Source organism: Nelusetta ayraudi, unplaced genomic scaffold (assembly GCF_046127955.1).
Source record: "Nelusetta ayraudi isolate G7.1 ecotype Tasmania unplaced genomic scaffold, CSIRO-AGI_Nayr_v1 ptg000079l, whole genome shotgun sequence".
Classification (NCBI taxonomy): Eukaryota; Metazoa; Chordata; class Actinopteri; order Tetraodontiformes; family Monacanthidae; genus Nelusetta; species Nelusetta ayraudi.
In genome coordinates, this window is record NW_027466129.1 from 94,873 (window position 1) to 112,500 (window position 17,628).

Sequence of the window (17,628 nt, forward strand, 5' to 3'; positions counted from 1 at the left end):
GCGGAGGGGGTGCAGCTGGCCGAAGGAGAGGGTGGGAGGGGGGGGCGGGGGGTGACACCCCGCTGGGTTTGGTGCGTGGAGACCGGGACTACAATGCCGAACGGTCCAAAAACATGGTGTCATCCCGCTAATTTCAGCTTTGTTACACTTTTTATACTCACTGTTTGCTTGGTTCCCTACAGACGGGGGTGGAGCTTCAACCTCGCGGGGTGGAGCTTAGCTAAAAACCAAACGGCCAGAGCCAATCAGCAGCACCGGTGAAAGGCTTCCTATTCCTGTCAAAGCGAAAGACCGGCTTTAGCTCCGCCTCTTCCGCTGAGTCGCTGGAGAAACGGCTCGGACGGGAGCGTCGCAAGACGGATCGGAGAGATCCTTGAAGTTCACGGGTTCAGTTCCATTTTGTTGTCCTCGGTTTTCTCTGCACAGTCACGGACGACGGACCATTTCTGAAAAAACTACAAACTACAAACAGCGACTTCACCATCGCAAGACCGAAGAAACTCTGCACTTTTCTCACAAATATTGAATCACACAAAGTCACACAGTCACTGAGGCGGATGAAAGTGGGGGAGGGAGGGGGACAGAGCTGTCACACACTGTGGCTGGCTGGAGGGGGGTAGGGGAGGTGGGCGGAGCCTCCCAGCGAGATGAGCCGCTGTGATCAGCTCCCAGTTCTGACAGCTCTCTGACAGGCTGCTGCACAGAAGCCGGGTTCACAGCCGGGCCACCCAAAGGTCTCTCTCTCCCTCTCTCCCCCCCCCCAACGCCGCAGGATTCTCACGGAGCTTCGTCCTGCAGTGTTTCACGGCAACGCCGGAGGCGGGGATTCATTTTCTGGTCCTGCTTCCGCTCACAGAAAAGAAAAAAATGATGAATAAATCAAACAAGTTCCTCGGTTCCTCGACAAGCAGAGACGCCGCAGAGCCCCCGATGACATCAGTGATTTAAAGGCGGCAAACATCTGCAGGCCAGACCTGCCCGGGGACCAGCAGGTGTGCTTAGCTCCGCCCCCTCGGTACAAACTGGACCCAAAATCTGATGCACCCAAGACTCCCATCTCTGCAGTCACACAACAACAACAACAACAACAACAACAACAGACCTCACACGCGTCTGGAAGGTGACAATACTGAGGGAGGAGCCAACACCTGGCTCATGGGTGTGGTTCTTAACCTGGCAGAGGCATCATCGGCCTTTTGTGACATCACAGAGGGGCGATCCTGATCACTTATCGCACACTGGTTAAAAAAAAAAAAAAAAAGGAAGTCAGGAAAGGGCAGTTCTTTCATGTCAGAGGGCGGAGACAACACCTGGCTAGGATGTGGGAGTGGCTACTGACCAGGCAGAGGTATCAGCCTCCTTTTGTGACATCACAAAGGGGCAATTCCGATGACTGACAGGGCATCAGTGTCCCTGTGTGACATCACAGAGGGCTTTTTTTACACAACTGACCGCACACTTGTTCAAACAAAAATGAGCAAGAAGGGTCAATCAGGAAAGGACAGAGTTTCCTCTCAGAGGGCGGAGCCAACACCTGGCTAGAGGTGTGTGTGTGTGTGTGTGTGTGTCTCTATTGGCCAAGGAGACATATCAGCGCCCCCCGTGACGTCACAAGCAGCTTATTTTCATGACGATGCGTTTTGCCTGATGCGGCTCGCTGGAAAAGTGTCTCGTGCAGCAGACTGACGCACGGCTTGATGACAGAGCAGCGGTCGCCGCCGCTCGCAGTGGCTTTAGTCCTGCACCACGTGGTACCTTGAAAATGAGAGGCCCGCGCGTGCCCCCCGATTTGAAGGAAGTCTCTCTCTCTCTCTCTCTCTCTCTCTCTCTCTCTCTCTCTCACACACGTTTGACCGTCCCTCTAATCACGACGAGGGACTCAGTACCGCCCTGACCGCCTCGCGGGCGGGAGGAGTAAAAGTTGGATCAGAGGAGGAGAAAGAAAGAGGGAAAAAAGAAACGGAACCATCCCCGAGTCACCAGTGTGTGCGGGGCTCGCTCGTCCTCTCCGAGCTGACGTCAGGGCGGGAGACTTTAACAGGCTGTCAGAGGACGGACACACACACACACACACACACTTATCATACGCACGCACGCACACACGTACAAACGGACGCGGGCGTAGCGATGGCTGAGGCGGCGGCGTCCGCGAGGACTGCTTTGGCGGCGCGAGGATGCGGCACACCTGCGCTGTGACGCGGCACCGACCTGCAGATTCCGGACTCGATGTATTTGCGGACCGTCACCAGTGATGAGTTGGCTGATGTTGTGGATTCTAACAGCCGCCGGGATTCAGCAGGTGGGCTGACAGACGCGGAGGACGCGCGCGCGGGGGAGAATTTGTCGTGCAAAAAAAAAAAACGGGGGAGCAGAGGTGGAGGATTTGAAAAAAAAATGTTTTTAATTATCTGGAGGCGGAAGCGTTAAATAAGATTAACATCGCCGTCAGCATTGACTTCTCTAATTAAGCAAAAAAAAAAAAAAAAGTGAGCAAAGTTTGTCCTTAAAGGCATTTTGAAGGCAAAATATTATTTGCAAAGGTTTAAACAGTTGGCAGTCGATGGTTTTCATTTCAGGACCGCGTTCTAGGATTATTTATTTATTTACTTATTTATCTATTTATTTATTTATTATTCCCTTCTCTATTCAGCCTGCTGTCTGTCTTTGAGATGCGATTTCTTAGCGGGACCATCTGTAGACGTGGCTCACTCGCACATGATGGCGTCAGGGAATTAGTCTTACTCTTTCTCACTGAGGGGGGAAAGAAAGAAAAAAAAGTCTCTCTGCTGGTTTCTTGTTTCGGTGAACTTGGAGCTGAAAGTCCATCAGTCACTCTGACGTCTCTGATAAGGAGCCATGTCGTCCCCCTCTCCACTCCTCGCCTCGGGGCAAAACTTTCACTCTGCCTGCAGAAGCCACCGTCTGTTCCCATCCTGTACTTTACCGCCGCCTCGTGGACAAAGACTTGCATGCTCCCAAAATCAGCGTCGAGACGTCAAATACGGCAACATTTTCCGCGTCGCTTTTATTTTACTTTTCTAGTCCAAGACCTTGAAATATAGAATAGAATAGAATAGAATAGAATAGATGTACTTTATTGATCCCAAATTGGGGAAACTACACTATTGCAGCACTAGAAACCTATACAAAAAATAAACTACACAGTAATTACAGTTTGACGCTAGGAGGCTGGTGGGGGTCCAGGGTGACAGTTTGGGCTTGTGGCGCCTCGACTGAGGAGGGGGTTCATCCATAGAGGTCAGAGGTCATCTCATGTGACCTCACCAGAGCGACACAGCAACATTAAAAAAAGATGCACATTACGGCAAAATGACATATATATATATATGTGTATATATATTAACAAATAAATAAATTGTGTTTGACCTTTGACCTCTGCTATCCTCTCCAGGCCTTCTCCCAGAATTCCACTGCCATGCCGCCGGCCACGCCCACCATGGTCACTACCACCTCCTCCACCACTACCACCTCCACCACCACTACCTCCATCGCTCCGACCACCACAGAGGAGCCGTACAACCGCACGCAGTACTGCAAGTGGCCTTGCGAGTGTCCGGCGGCGCCGCCCAGCTGCCCGCCGGGCGTCAGCCTGCTGATGGACGGCTGCGACTGCTGCAGGACCTGCGCCCAGCAGGTGGGCGAGGTGTGCAACGAGGCCGACACGTGCGACTACCACAAGGGACTGTACTGCGACTACAGCTCGGACAAGCCTAGGTACGAAAAAGGACTGTGTGCATGTAAGTAAGTGTCCCGCAACCCACAGAAAAGAAACAACAAAAACCCCGAACTGAGCGAAACTCACATTCATTCATTTATTTATTCATTTTTCCACTCCGATACCATTTTTTTACAAAGCAAGCAGAGTACAAGTACTTGCGTTCCAGTAGTCACTGATACCGAGTGCTTAGTAACGCCATTGCACATTACAGAATGACTTGATTTTTTTTCTACAAATGTTCTGCTATTGCATGTTTTTCTAGAACATCGGTGACTGTCACAGGTTTCACTACAGTATAAAACACAAATTTAACAAAATTGTACAATACACATGCATATACAACCAGTATCAGTGTCGTGGTATCGGCAGGTATTTTACCAGAACGAGTAGAGATCTCCACCCTGGTATTGGTACCGATACCCGATACTGCTATTGGTATCGGTGCATTCCTAGTTTATAGTTTAAAGGGTTTGTAGCTGATGCTAATTTTCAACTCTCAACAAGCTGTGCTTTTCCACAGCGTTGCAGTACAATATACAATATACATCTGTGATAAAGACCATATCACACAATTCAATAATCCAATACATGATCCAATATTGTATCACGATGATTCACTCACTCATTCTCCCACACGATAAAGAATTTTTTTTCCTTCTAAAGAAGTCGCAACCAAAATGAATTCCACCGCACTCAAATTTATTCTACAAATAATCTAGCCCACCTTTTATCATATCAATAAATTATAGAAATTACGGGATTGAATTGTGTGTCCTCCAATATTTTCACTATAAATGTATATATTAAAAAAAAAAGAAAAGAAAAAAAGAAACTGCCCACTTAATCAAAACAGCTCCGCGTCCCACTTTTGGGTCACGACCCAGCAGTTAAGAAACCCTGGATATAAACATACACAACATGCAATTTGATCATCCGATGTTGCGTTCAAATCCATCAGTGTCAACACCACATGCTGCATTTTTAGTCACGCGAGCCGTGCTGACAGACCATTGATCCGCTGCTCTGCGACTCTGCCCAGACATGGTGGGGACGGGCTGCGAGCACGACGGCGTCATCTACCGCAGCGGCCAGAGCTTCCAGCCCAGCTGCAAGTACCAGTGCGTGTGTGTCAACGGCGCCATCGGCTGCGTGTCGCTGTGCAGCGAGTCGCAGCCGCCGCGAGTCTGGTGCCAGAACCCGCGGCGGGTCAAGGTGCGGGGCCAGTGCTGTGAGCAGTGGATATGCGACGAGGCCAAGAGGGGGCGCAAGACGCTGCCGCGGCACGCCGAGGAGGGCGGGACGGCGTGGTCGGGAGGAGGCGGTGGGAACCTCACTTCCTGTTGTTTTTTTTTTGTTTGTTTGTTTGTTTGTTTCTCTACACCTTCAGAAAAGGACAACAAAGCTCATTCAATCAGAAGGAAGCTCTTCAAGAATTTACAAGCTAAAGTTCAAACCGGCCACTTTAAATGTGTTTTCAAGTTTTTGGACCTTTAAGGCTCCCTAAACAAACACAGAATTAGCATTTATTCATTGAAATGCTTTTTTCAGGTGTTTTTAAAGGAGAAATTAACCTCAAATTGTTGTGATCTGGTCACCTTGGGAGGCTGCTGGATGGCTCAGATTCAAAGCCTGAATGGCTGCACATCCATTTTGAAAAGCTCCAATCTGAATTCTGCTCAATCACACAAAAATCTGACCGGACCAATCAGAATCCATCGAGGAGAATGAAGTATCAAGGTAACTAACTGTCTCTCTCCCGCCTGCAGGTTTCTCAGCTGCCCCGGCTGAGATGCGGAGCTGGCACAAGAACTGCGTCAGCCAGACCACCTCCTGGAGCCCCTGCTCCAAGACCTGCGGCCGCGGCCTGTCGCTGCGCGTCTCCAACGCCAACGAGCGCTGCGAGATGGTCAAGGAGTCGCGCCTGTGCAACCTGAGGCCCTGCGAGGTGGACATCACCAAGCACATCAAGGTGGGTCCCAGTAGCGGTAGTAGTGGTAGTAGTAGTAGTAGTAGTAGTAGTAGTAGTAGTAGTAGCGGGGGAAAAAGGTTGGTTGTCACAGTTGTCACTCGGGTGAAACTCCACCATTGTTACAATAATATTCCATTATCATTATCATTATCATCATCATTATGATTACTATTATTATTATTACTGTTATTATTATTATCATGCTTGGCTTTAAATTCAATCGCCTTCATTCCTCACCCTAAACTAAAAAATGATGGCATCAACACCTTGGAGGAATAATTTTGTTTTTCTTGTTCAAACCCAAATGTTTGACCAATAAATTGAACAGAAACAGATGACAGATCCACGACCACACCGTCAGCCAGCAGCCCTCCAACTTTTAAAGCGAGCTTGTTTGCAACAAGCAATCCATCCAAACATCCAAAGCAACAGTTCAGTAGTTGACATTGTAAATAAATTTAGATTTGAGTGTGTTGCAGAGAGGTCGAGACTGCAGCCACGCCAATGAATGACCAGCAGGTGATCAGGATTAAATTGACATGGTTGATTTCTGGAGCTCCGCCCACACAGGAAGCTGCAGAGCTTGTCGGTACCAGGTGCAGGTACAAAATCTGTCTGTCCTTCAGTAGCGCTTCGTCTCACTCAATCCACACCTCAAAAAAAAAAAATAATAATCCAATAGCCATTTCAACCAATGTGAGTGTTTGTCCACTAGGTGGCACTCCTACGTAGTCGGTTAGAGGTTACCTGACGGGAGAGGCTCACAGTTTCGGACCGCATTGCGACTCTGCATGTTGCGCCTGCCCTATCGAGTTATACCGAACGAGCTGTTTTGTGCACATTGGGCCACGGTGAGCTGCAATAAACGACTTTCGTAACGCATGCAAGTCTCGTCACCTTTTTGTGGCTACGAACAACATGGATTCCATCAAGTGCGTCAAGCAGGTGCTCATCAAGCAGTTCTCTCAGGGGCTTCAAGCAGTAGGCTTAGCCACTACAGCTAATTTATGGTTATAAAAACTATCTTAATATGCAGAAATACAGTATAAAGAGCCATTGCATCGCAGATAGATAACTCCTGTAGCCACAATAAATGCCTTTATTGAATAAACAAACCAGGGGTGAACGAGTCTCCTTCTAACTGCAGCTACAGCCGCGACACACAAGAAACCTCAAGAATAATCTCAAAAACTTGCGATATTATTTTTGGAAAATAGCATTTTACTCACCAAACACTGGGTCCAGTCAACTGCGCATTGTTGCCGATTCGTATGAGAGACCAACGAGACGATAACGAAACAAACTATTGACCATGTTGGCGCAGCTACTGCACCAATTACATTTTAATTAGCTGATAATTCGGCAACTCAAGCTTCATATTCTTCTTCAGACGTCGTGGGTTCGCCGTGGTGGCAACCGGAGCTCCGAGTTGAGTTCAGTCTACAAGGTTCCCATGTTCTTAACCAATCACAGGACACGTACCTGGCAACACGAGCTAGCTGAAACATGATTGGATAAAAATAAAAAATAAAAATCTACCGTAGTATTTGACAATGGGAGCAACGCATTCAAGTGGATATTATACGACGTGAAAAGAACAGACCACGGAGAACAACGTCATCAACATATTTACGGGAAAATGTTCGTTCGATCTCGTAGCCTTACAGACACAACTTAGCCAATGACAGTTTGCCAGTTCGCTGGAACTCGCGGACCCCGGACAGCTTTTGTACGTACACCGGCACGTGTGAATGCCCCCAGAGGTTGAGAGCGGAATAGCAGAATGTTTATAAAAAAAAAAAAAAAAACAACAGTGACCACTCGAGGGTGAACAGGAAGTAGCAGCGAGTGACGACCAACCAACTTGTTTCTCCCTCCAGTGATTCAACCTGCTGGTCCACAATGTTTGTATTTGGGTTTTTTTCCTTTTAATTTTTCTGAAACCTGCCCTCTACCCCCCCCCCCCCCCCCCCCCCCCAGCCAGGGAAGAAGTGCCTGAACGTCTACCGAGAGGAGCGCGCCGCCAACTTCACCATCTCAGGCTGCACCAGCACCAGGCCCTACCGGCCCAAGTACTGTGGCGTGTGCACGGACGAGCGCTGCTGCATCCCCTACAAGTCCAAGACGGTGGAGGTGGAGTTCCGCTGCCCCAACGGCGCCGCCTTCAGCTGGAAGATGCTGTGGATCCAGGCCTGCTTCTGCAACCTCAGCTGCAGGAACCCCAACGACATCTTCACCGACCTGGAGAGTTACTACGGGTACTCGGAGATCATAAACTGAACCAGCCAGTCAACCAGTCGGTCTGTCGGCTGCTGGAAAGGCTCATTTTGTTGTTGGTGGTGGGGTTTTTTTTCCCCCCTACTGAAAAAACGTGCAAGAGGAAGGGGAGAAAAAGTCTCCAGAGTGGATTATTATAACTACATATGCAGAAAAAGAGAGAGACGGACAGGCTTCTTTGCATACAAATACTCAAAAGCTCCACTTATTTATGTGGCGCTCGGCATTCGTAATTATGCTCAAAGTGTTCTTGAAAAACAAGCTAAGAAAATGAGCTCAGTTGTTAAGTTTAGATTGTACATATTGATCCGATATTGTCTGTGATATCTGTTAATAAAGAAGGCAGAAACCGAGGTTTTCACATTCTTGATTAAAAACAACAACAAATGAGTCGCGACAACATCAGGGAAGGTCAGTTACACATTTTTTATTGTCATTTTTCTTAATAAATACAAACTGTTAGGTCATTACAATGCTTCTACAGCATTAGAGGTTTGTAAATTGCATCTTTACAAAGCTATGGGTTTGTGTGTGTGTGTGTGTGTGTGTGTGTTTCTGTTCTACAAAGAGTCGTTTTGCTGTAGTGCAAGAGAGAAAGAAAACAAAAACAAAACGATGGGATTAGAGGGTGTGAGGGGAAGTCTATGGCTGTCACAACCCCTCCCCTTCCTATAAAAAAAAACCCAACTAAATCCCAAACCCAGGTGAGTGCAACAACCCGACGGCTGGTCTTTGTTTCTCTGAGCTTGACTTGCATAGAAATCATATTGAAAACACGAGGAGGAAGAGGGGCAAAAAAAAAAGGAGGTTTCCTTTCAATCTTGATCTCTTATTGTTGAAGCGCAGACAAAGCGTTAGACATAGTTTTTTTTTTTTTAATATGTTTTTTAATAAGTTGTGTGTTTTTGATTCCCAGAAGCAGGACAGTAGGCTGGAATGTGACGAGCTCCAACGGGAACTGAACTGGACCATTTCCAATGACGGAATGTCAGAGAAGAAACTTTCCCTCAGACCGCCTCCTCCTCTGCACCCCCCCCACCCCCCATATTTTTATCTTGTTGTAAAGAAATCTGCGAGGCCTTGATTACCAGTCCTCTTAAATTTTCCTCCAATAGACAAAAAAAACAAAAAACAAACAACACAAGCGACAGTTTGGAGAAGAAAAGAAAAAATAATAATAACAAAAATCATAGTAATCATACAATCAAGACAATTAACATTGAACATTCATTAACAGTCAGATAAGGAAGAGAAGCTGTACCAGTGGTGATGAAGACGAGATGAGGAACGCAGAAATAATAAACAAAAATTAAGACTTGTTTGTTTGTTTTTAAAGAGATTATGAGAGATACATGCGTTACACGTACAGCTTCCTCTGACATTCTCTGCTCTGGTGCCCCTCCCCCTCCCCTCCTGGCCCCACCCACCCACCCACCCAGAGGTGGAGGGTGGCGAGGGGAGGGGGTGTCGGGGCTGGATTGTTGCAGGGTTACATTAGGTGTGCGTGCGTGTCTGTGTGTGTGTGTGCGTTTGTCTGTGTGTGTGTGTGTGTGTGTGTGTGCATGTGTGCGTTAGCTCGCTTAGCACGAGACCTCGGCCGGCTTCTGCTGGGTGTCGGCCGTGTGGCTGCGGCTGCGGCGGCCCTCGTTGGTGTGCGCGCGCGAGCGGTTGCCCTCGACGGAGGCGACGCTGGAGCTGGAGGCGGTGCGGGAGCGAACCAGGCGGGTCATACTGGCAGCGGGCACTGAGGAGGAGGAGGAGGAGGAGGAGGAAGATTGAGTCAAATCAGGAAGCATGCATGCAGGTCATTTTATAATGGTTGCGTAATAACCTATGGTGGGACTCATTGTGTTTTCAAGAGACTGCATTGCACAGACTGCAGAACCCTCAGCGTCCATCGCTGGCGAAGGGGGCACTATTCAGCAGCTTCAGGTTAAATAAGAAGTAATTGAGCTCAAAACTGATGGAAATATTGGAAGCTTTAAGACGTTTTCAGAGTGGGGTCTGCTGCCACCCAGTGGTCCTCTAGAGAATTATTCCAATTGTAACAATTTAGTTACCGAATATGATGTATGTATGAAAGTGACAGATATTACGATCATTTTTAAGACGACGTTCATACATGGAGCGTCTGCACTAACCAGGCTACTGTGACTTAATCATTAACCAGCACGCTGAGGCCAAGAGGTGGGTGCAAGTACTTGACCTTGCCACTGGGTGGCAGGCAATCTAAGAAGTTTCATTATTTAAAAAAAACAAAACCAAAAAACACTCACTGTATCCCATGCCCTGGATGAAGTACTTGAAAGCTTCTATCAGTTTTCCAGGCTGCAGAGAGAAGAAGAAGAAGAAGAAGAGGAAGTTGTGGTGATTGATTACATAACAGCGTCTCAGTCTGCAGGAGTTGCAGAGCTGCAGGTGCTGCACAGGGCCAAGGATTAGTCCGCTTCATGTCCGCTAATGCTCTTAGCCGCAAAACAACCGTCTAATGCCAAATCCGAGCCTCCGGCTCATTGGTCGAGACGGCCCCGTGCAGACGCCCTCCAACCCCCCGCTAGTACCCACCTGGTCCACCTGTGGCATCCCGCCGCAGTCCGCCATCTGCAGAGAGGAAGGCGAGAAGGTGGTTAGCATTTAGCACTCAGCATTGAGAGGAGGCTAAATCATTAACCGCACAAATCGAAACAGCGTGTTCCCTCGCTAAAAACCAACAAAACAAATAAACCCTGAAGCCCCAAATTAACGACGGCCGCTTTTAGCTCCCATTAAAAGGTCGGCGCAAGTGGGTCAGCGACGACCGACTGAGACGTAAACACACACGCACACATGCACGCGCGCACACGTCTTGTCCGCTCTCTGGGTTAATATGTCACCAGGTGGCTGCTGAGCCAGTGGAAAACTTAGCGTCCACTGTGTTTCCACTGAGGCGATTGTCATCAGAACAAAGGAGACGTGACAGGAGGAGGTGGAACGAACAAAAAAACCCCAAAAAAACCCAGGGGCTTCACCTTGAGCAGGGTGGTCTTGGTTGGGTCCAGCTTGGTGTTACAGTCCACCTGCAGATCAAGCAAATAAACAAGTCAGCAAAGTCACTTTTGAATCAGGTTGGTAATCTGAAAGGAGGGGAAAGATTTAGAATTGTGTTTTTGTTTTTTTTATGGGGACATAGGGCGCCACCCCCTGCCAGGACATCAATCCAGCCAGGGTTTATTGTTGGTCTAATCCGAGGTAAGGCGTGTGTGTAGGTGATAACGTCAAATTAGGGCTGGGCGATTTTGAAAAATGAAATCCCGATTTCTTTTTTTTTTTCTCTGAAAACTCGATTTTCGATTTCATTTTTATTTTGCGGGGGGGCAGAAATCTCGTTAAATATGCTACAAAAACGGGACAAGTGCGTGTTGTATGTGACTTCGGAAAAATAATTTACCAGCTAGTGGGGAGGGCGGCAAACATAATCACTTCCTGGTTTTAACACCTGCTGTGACTAGTGCAGATGCCAGTAAACATAGGAAGCCAGTTAACAGCTTCTCGAGGGGGGAGGAGGACTACGGTACCCTAGAGGCGCCAACCCGGAAGCATGAAAGAGGAAATACGATTTTCCGATTTTCCTCTAATTAACAATGTTACGACTAAAAAAAACTCTGATTTCGATTTAAAATCGATTAATCGCACAGCCCTACGTCATATTGTTTTGTTTTGTTTTTTGTTGCAATTTTCATCTTTGCCACTCGGGGCGGGGAGGTACCATGACTCACACCTCCGGTTAGCTAAACCTGTCACTCACCACAGCGTCCACCGCCGGCGAGTTGTCTCCCACCACCAGCAGGCTGGTGCACCTGGAACAGTGAAAGGGAAAAAAAACATCAGCCACGTCGTCGCAAAACAGAGTGAAATTCGTTTCGGCCGCCGTCCGACTCGCCAACTCACTTGAGGGTCCTGACGTTGCTTCCCGGCATCGGCCTCTCGATTTCCAGATCATTCCGGCTGGTAAAAAAAAAAAAGACAAAAAGAGGTTGTTTTTTTTTAGCGACTGCGACAAAAAAGCATGTGGTGAATGATGGAGGAGGGGAATGAAGTGGGGAGGGGGCGGAGCCTCGCAGCGACTCACTGTTCGTAGCTCTTGACGAAGAGCTGCAGGTTGAACTGGTTCATGGTGTTGAGGATGTGGTGGCGGTACGTCCCCACCATGTCCTGGTTGTGGTGGATCTCCTCCTGTCAGGTCGCCGCACAAAAACAAAGAACAAAAAAAACAAAACAGAGGCTGTCAGTGAATTAAACGCCCCCTACTGGAGAGGAAATATATAAAGGAGATGCAGCCGGTACCTTTCCAAAGAGGTGGGTGATGATGACTTCGGACAGGTCGTGGGTCAAGCCGCTGAGCTAAGAGGAGGATAACAAGTCTCAGCAGCGCGTCTCTTTGACTTTTTATTTTTTATTTTAAATTTTCTTCTTTTTTTCAGGGGAAAAAAAATGCAAAAACAAACAAAAGTGAGAACATTTAGCTGTGGTTTAACCTTGTGTGCGGCCCAGTTTATCCATCCCTCAGCGCAGGGGTTGATGTTGATGAGCAGCAGCCCCTCCACCATGTTGGGGTAGTCCAGCTGAAACACACACACACAGCATCGCATGATCCTCTCATCATCCTCATCATCATCCTCATCATCATCACACACTTTACAAATCAACCAGGAGTGTGGTGTGCAGGGAGTGGGCGGTAAAATTTGCAGCGGGACAAATTCCCTTTTCTTTCCTGAGGTATTTGCACCTATTCTAGGTCTGCAGGCAGCACCACCTGCTGGAGAGCAGCTGAAAAGTGACAAAAGGTTGCCGTGTTCTGAGTTTTGTGGCATTTAAACAAGTATTTCAAATTGCAATTTCTGAAAACGCTGATTTAGCTGCAGGGAGTTAATAGCCGAGACCTCCGGCTGATGTGGAACATTCCTGAGGCTTTTAATTGTGTTTTTTTTTAGAAAAGGGGCTCAGCCGGGTCGAAGCAATAAGCGGCATTATGTGGCCAAAATGGGCCAAAAAAAACAAAAAATGCTAATCCCGAAATGATTAAAACTCCAAATTACGAAGGTCCGATACAGAAGGGTGGAGGAACAGAGGGGGGGGGGGGGGGGGGGGGGTGAACTCACAGCAAATCTGGTCAGGACGTAGGCGCCGGCCCCAATACCGATTCCAATGAAGCTCTTCAAGCTGCAGGCAAACATGCAGGGAGACTGTTAGCGGCTTGATGCTAGCAAAAAAAAAAGGCAAAAGAAAAAAAAAACAACAACAGTGGAGTGAAAGCGAATCTCGGCTCACCTAAAATGCTTGAGCACCAGTGGCAGGGTCTCAGACAGTTGGTCCATGGACGGGTACTCGAACCTGCGGCACCAAACGACATTTCGAAAAAAAAAATGAAAAAACCCCGATCGGCTGATTTAATGAGCGACGGCGTCGCCAGCAGAGTCCCGCCGTCAGGTCGGAGATTAGAGAAGATAAAGCGGCCTCGGAGACACGGCCGTCAAATTAGGTCGTCTCCAGTACATCCGCAGTGATCTGGGCTGCGGGGTCAAAGTTCATAGACTGCTCCACATACACAAGGTGTGTGAGTGTGTGTGTGTGTGTGTGTGTGTGTGTGTGTCTGGCTCACCCGGTGGAGAAGGTGTTGGCTCCCTCGTGCTGCCCCGGGGCGTCGATGTGACACACGGCAAAGTGGCGCATGATCTCAGACATGTCCTCGTGCTCGAAGAGCGTGTCCCAGCACGTCTTGTCTGGAAAACAGAGAGACGACGTCACTTCCTGTCAACCTGAGACCACCAGCTTTGCATGACGGTGGCCGGTGGTCAGTTTCTGCTGCTGTCTTTTGATTTTGATTTTTTTTTTTAACGCCTGTAAGGCCCCACGTTAATGCTTCCTGACAATAAATCCCCAATGAAAAGTCCATCATCCACCTCTTCTTAAAAAAAAAAAACCTTTGTGATGTCACCATTTATTTAGCGATCCCTAAGAGTTAGGAAGCCACTCCGCCCTCTGAGACCACCTTGTGTTTGGTCTCCTGTAAATATGTGAAAGGTTCAATGAAGCTTTAGCAGGAGGCTGTAAACAGAGGGCTAAATATGCAGCTTTTCTTTCCTTTTTTTTTTAATTCCGTGTCGTCTTAGGCTGCTCTGGGATTTGAAACAAACAAACAAACAAACAAAATGGAACAAAATCTGATAATTGGTCTAATACAGCGGCTTTAAATGTGAGAGGGAATTAGCAAACAGGAAGTTGGCTGTGAGGGGATCCAGATTAGCAAAGCCTGAAGAACAACAACAGCAGCAGCAGACGGACGGGGCGGAGGGCGGGGCTTACGGTTCAGTCCGATGTCGTGCATGGTGAGGATGACGGGCCTCTCGGCCTTCGGGACCCCCTTCATGGTGCAGCGGATGCGGCCAAACGGAGTCTCCACATCGTGCTCCTGCAGGGGGAGCCACCGAGGCGGAAGGAGGGTTAAAATCAACAAGTCAACATTTCATGTGACACACACACACACACACACACACACACACACACACACACACACACACACACACACACACACACACACACACACACACACACACACACACACACACACACAGTTGCAAAGCCATGTTAAGCTGTTTAAATTCAAGAAATGGGCCAAAGCTGCACTTCCACATCTCGCCTCCGTCTCAACGTAACTCAACAGATTCTACTCACGCTGACTTCCAACTCGTCCACCATCATCTCCACCTCTGAGTCGTCCAGAACCATGTTTGCGTGAGTGCAGTGCGACTCTGCTGCTGCTACTGCTGCTGCTGCTGCTGCTGCTGCTGCGGGTGAGAAAAGCTCTCGTCGTCGGAGTGCTGCTCCGGCTCCCGTCAGCTCCTGTTTTTATACCCCCGCCTGCCGCTCAGCCCGGTAAGCCCCCCCACCCCCTGCACTGGGCCGGTCAAAACAAGCTGGCTGGAGATGTTGATGTTCTATCCCTAAATTGGATCAGCCGGCGGTCAGATGGAGCGCCGCGACACCAGGTGGAGTACGTGAAAGACTCAGGGTGGGGATGGGCGGGGCCACAGCAGCTACTATGCAACAATGCATTCATATGGATATTTTTTTTTTCAAACACTTGGTTTTGTATTTCAGACAGAATCACCAATGAAAACCTTCCTGCAGAGGCTGAGGCAGCAGCAGCAGCAGCCTGCAGATCTGAGCTGCTGCTGGCTGACAACACAACACAACACAACACAACTTGACCCGCTGGCTTTAATGTTGTTGACTGCGCCGACTAAAATCAAGTGGACTGGACTGGACTGGACTGGACTGGACTGGACGTCCAGTGTGACGCTGTGACCCGTTTAGCCGCCACAGCGGCAGCGGCGGCGGCGTAAACACCCGAAGGATTCACCTCGCGGCACTTAAGCACATAAGCTACGCAGGAGGCCAGATAAAGCTGCCTGGCACACCACACTGGGTGTAAACAAGCAGGACGTGACGTTGGAGCACGTACAGCCACCACCACCACCATCATCATCATCATCATCATCATCATCATCATCATCAGCAGCAGCATCGTCATTAGACAGTTGCTGGCTGACAGGCTCTCTGCAGTGTCCAGACTTGTGACAACGTGACAAATCATGTTGTTTAATGAGAAGTTTAAAGGCCCAGTGTGCAATGTTTAAAGGTATTACACAGGTCAGAACACACACACACACACACACACACACACACACACACACACACACACACACACACACACACACACACACACACACACACACACACACACTTTTAAAAAGGCAGATAAAGCCACCAAAAGCAAGCAAAATTCAAATTATTTAACAATTCTTACACATTTGCGTATCTACAGACAGAGTTGTTTACCAATTAGAAATAAGTTGCATTGCTGGTTTGCAGTTGAATTTTCCTGCAGCTACGACTGATGCAACTGCAGGGCTGCTGACGATTTGTCTGCAATGCGCTTTCACACCACTGGATGTCACTCTTGCGTCCTTCAAAGTTGGTTTAAAATTGATGATCGGAGCGCCTGTGCGTGTGTGTGTGTGTGTGTGTGTGTGTGTGTGTGTGTGTGTGTGTGTGTGTGTGTGTGTGTGTGTGTCCGGTCCAAAGAGTGTTTGTTCACTTCTAGTGGCTGACTAGATTCCCGGAGGCTGAACTGGATTCCAGGTCAGATTAGAAAAATAAATAAATAAAAAAAAAATAATATCAGGTTGAACGAGCGATAACTCGTGGTGTAATGCACTGCCTCGACCAATAGATGGCAGCAGGCGAGCAAGCCGCAGTCGATGGTCACTCATCAACACAAACACTCTCACACAATGAGACTATTACACAACCAAGAGGTGAGACCCACCTTGGTGACGAGATGCTGGACGGCCTCCCTCAGGCCCTGCGAGGAAAAAAAGCAAGGAAAAGAAAACAATGGAGCGATGAAAATATGATTGTAGACGCAATTACGTTAAAAGTGCAGGGTTTAAATCTTGTTATCTGCAGCGCAAGTTTGTTCTTGGAGATGAATGACAACAAGGAGGAGGAGAGTCCAATTAAAGGGACAATTTGGCCAAAACTGGCAGTCCAGCCAGTTAGGCACTGCGGGTGGTTTCTGATCCAGGTGACAGCGCCAGAGTTTCACAGATGGACGGTGCTGTCTATGGAGTGTATGATGGATGTGATCCGCATCAACATGATGAAATGCCCAAATGTCAACAAGGGGCTGCAGAAGTGGCAGTCGTGGTTGCGCTGACCCCCAACGCGGCTCCCTTCCCCCCTTCCGGGAAGTTGCACTTTTGACTTTTTCAGTTGCAAAAGTTCAGCTGTTGTCATTTTGTGTTTTTCAGCCTCCTCCAGACACTGGGATCACACAACACTGGCAGAATTTAGACGTTTTGAGGATTTTGTTTCTTTTGTGTGGACGATTCCTGCCCGTGGGAATCTGCTGGCTGGAATTCTTTCCCTCTGCGAGACTCTGGGACGGCTGCACCGACCCAGAAATGTCAGAGGAGGCTCCATTAAAACAGCGGCGGCTGTTTAAACGGTTCCTCTAAGTTGTAAAGCTGGAGGAGGTGAGACCAGATCAGGGTCTGACTCTGAAAACATTACATTGTTTCATTGCTGAGTCAAAAGTAAGGCACTAAAACAAATTTTTCAACACGCCAAATATTTCTGACTGAGTCAGAGTGTTGCATCATTACAATCGGGATTTGCACGACTGCAAAGTGGCACCGAGTCGGTCGTTGCACACTCGTACCGTCAGCTCAGGAGGGACCAGCAGGGGTTTGGACTCAACCTGGACGTCAGCCATGTCAAACAGCGTCACCTGGTGGGGGGAAGGGGAGGGGGGGGAACAAAAGAGAAGCACGATCAGAAAAGTGGATTCAGATCAGATCCTTCCTGTTGTGTTTCTCTGATCTTGCGGCGGCGCAGATCAGGCTTTGCAAAGTGTTTGGTGAGGCGTCCCGGTTTCTCCTCTTCTTCTTCTTCTTCTTCTTCTTCTGTCAAACTTCACCTCCGACTCTTCCACAAACACTCGACGAGCCAGGGAGGCACGGCCCGCTGGTTCCGGGACCAATGTTGACTCTCGCGCCTCTCTATATTATTGTGCTCCGCAGTATCAGCCAAGCAAAAATCT

General features: G+C 48.4%; 2 protein-coding genes across 2 annotated transcripts in view; one reads left to right on the forward strand and one right to left on the reverse strand.

The window, feature by feature from the left end:
• The first annotated feature begins 2,105 nt into the window (after nucleotides 1-2,105).
• On the forward strand, nucleotides 2,106-8,338 carry ccn4a (cellular communication network factor 4a). Its single transcript, XM_076043914.1, has 5 exons — nucleotides 2,106-2,299; nucleotides 3,413-3,758; nucleotides 4,779-5,060; nucleotides 5,506-5,708; nucleotides 7,689-8,338. Exons 1-5 carry the CDS (start codon nucleotides 2,252-2,254, stop codon nucleotides 7,986-7,988), a joined length of 1,179 nt encoding a protein of 392 aa, XP_075900029.1. The 5' UTR covers nucleotides 2,106-2,251; the 3' UTR covers nucleotides 7,989-8,338.
• Nucleotides 8,339-8,397: 59 nt separating this feature from the next.
• The window catches only part of ndrg1a (N-myc downstream regulated 1a), a 13,556-nt gene continuing 4,325 nt past the window's right edge, over nucleotides 8,398-17,628 (reverse strand). Inside the window, exons 2-16 of the mRNA XM_076043915.1 lie at nucleotides 17,248-17,316; nucleotides 16,354-16,389; nucleotides 14,328-14,433; nucleotides 13,624-13,744; nucleotides 13,293-13,355; nucleotides 13,124-13,184; nucleotides 12,500-12,586; nucleotides 12,309-12,365; nucleotides 12,094-12,197; nucleotides 11,913-11,969; nucleotides 11,770-11,821; nucleotides 10,994-11,041; nucleotides 10,551-10,586; nucleotides 10,262-10,313; nucleotides 8,398-9,729 (exon numbers count right to left, since the gene is read on the reverse strand). Coding sequence (XP_075900030.1) covers nucleotides 9,566-9,729; nucleotides 10,262-10,313; nucleotides 10,551-10,586; nucleotides 10,994-11,041; nucleotides 11,770-11,821; nucleotides 11,913-11,969; nucleotides 12,094-12,197; nucleotides 12,309-12,365; nucleotides 12,500-12,586; nucleotides 13,124-13,184; nucleotides 13,293-13,355; nucleotides 13,624-13,744; nucleotides 14,328-14,433; nucleotides 16,354-16,389; nucleotides 17,248-17,301 — 1,098 coding nt within the window. The 5' untranslated portion in view covers nucleotides 17,302-17,316 and the 3' untranslated portion in view covers nucleotides 8,398-9,565. The remainder of the gene's footprint in view (nucleotides 9,730-10,261; nucleotides 10,314-10,550; nucleotides 10,587-10,993; nucleotides 11,042-11,769; nucleotides 11,822-11,912; nucleotides 11,970-12,093; nucleotides 12,198-12,308; nucleotides 12,366-12,499; nucleotides 12,587-13,123; nucleotides 13,185-13,292; nucleotides 13,356-13,623; nucleotides 13,745-14,327; nucleotides 14,434-16,353; nucleotides 16,390-17,247; nucleotides 17,317-17,628) is intronic.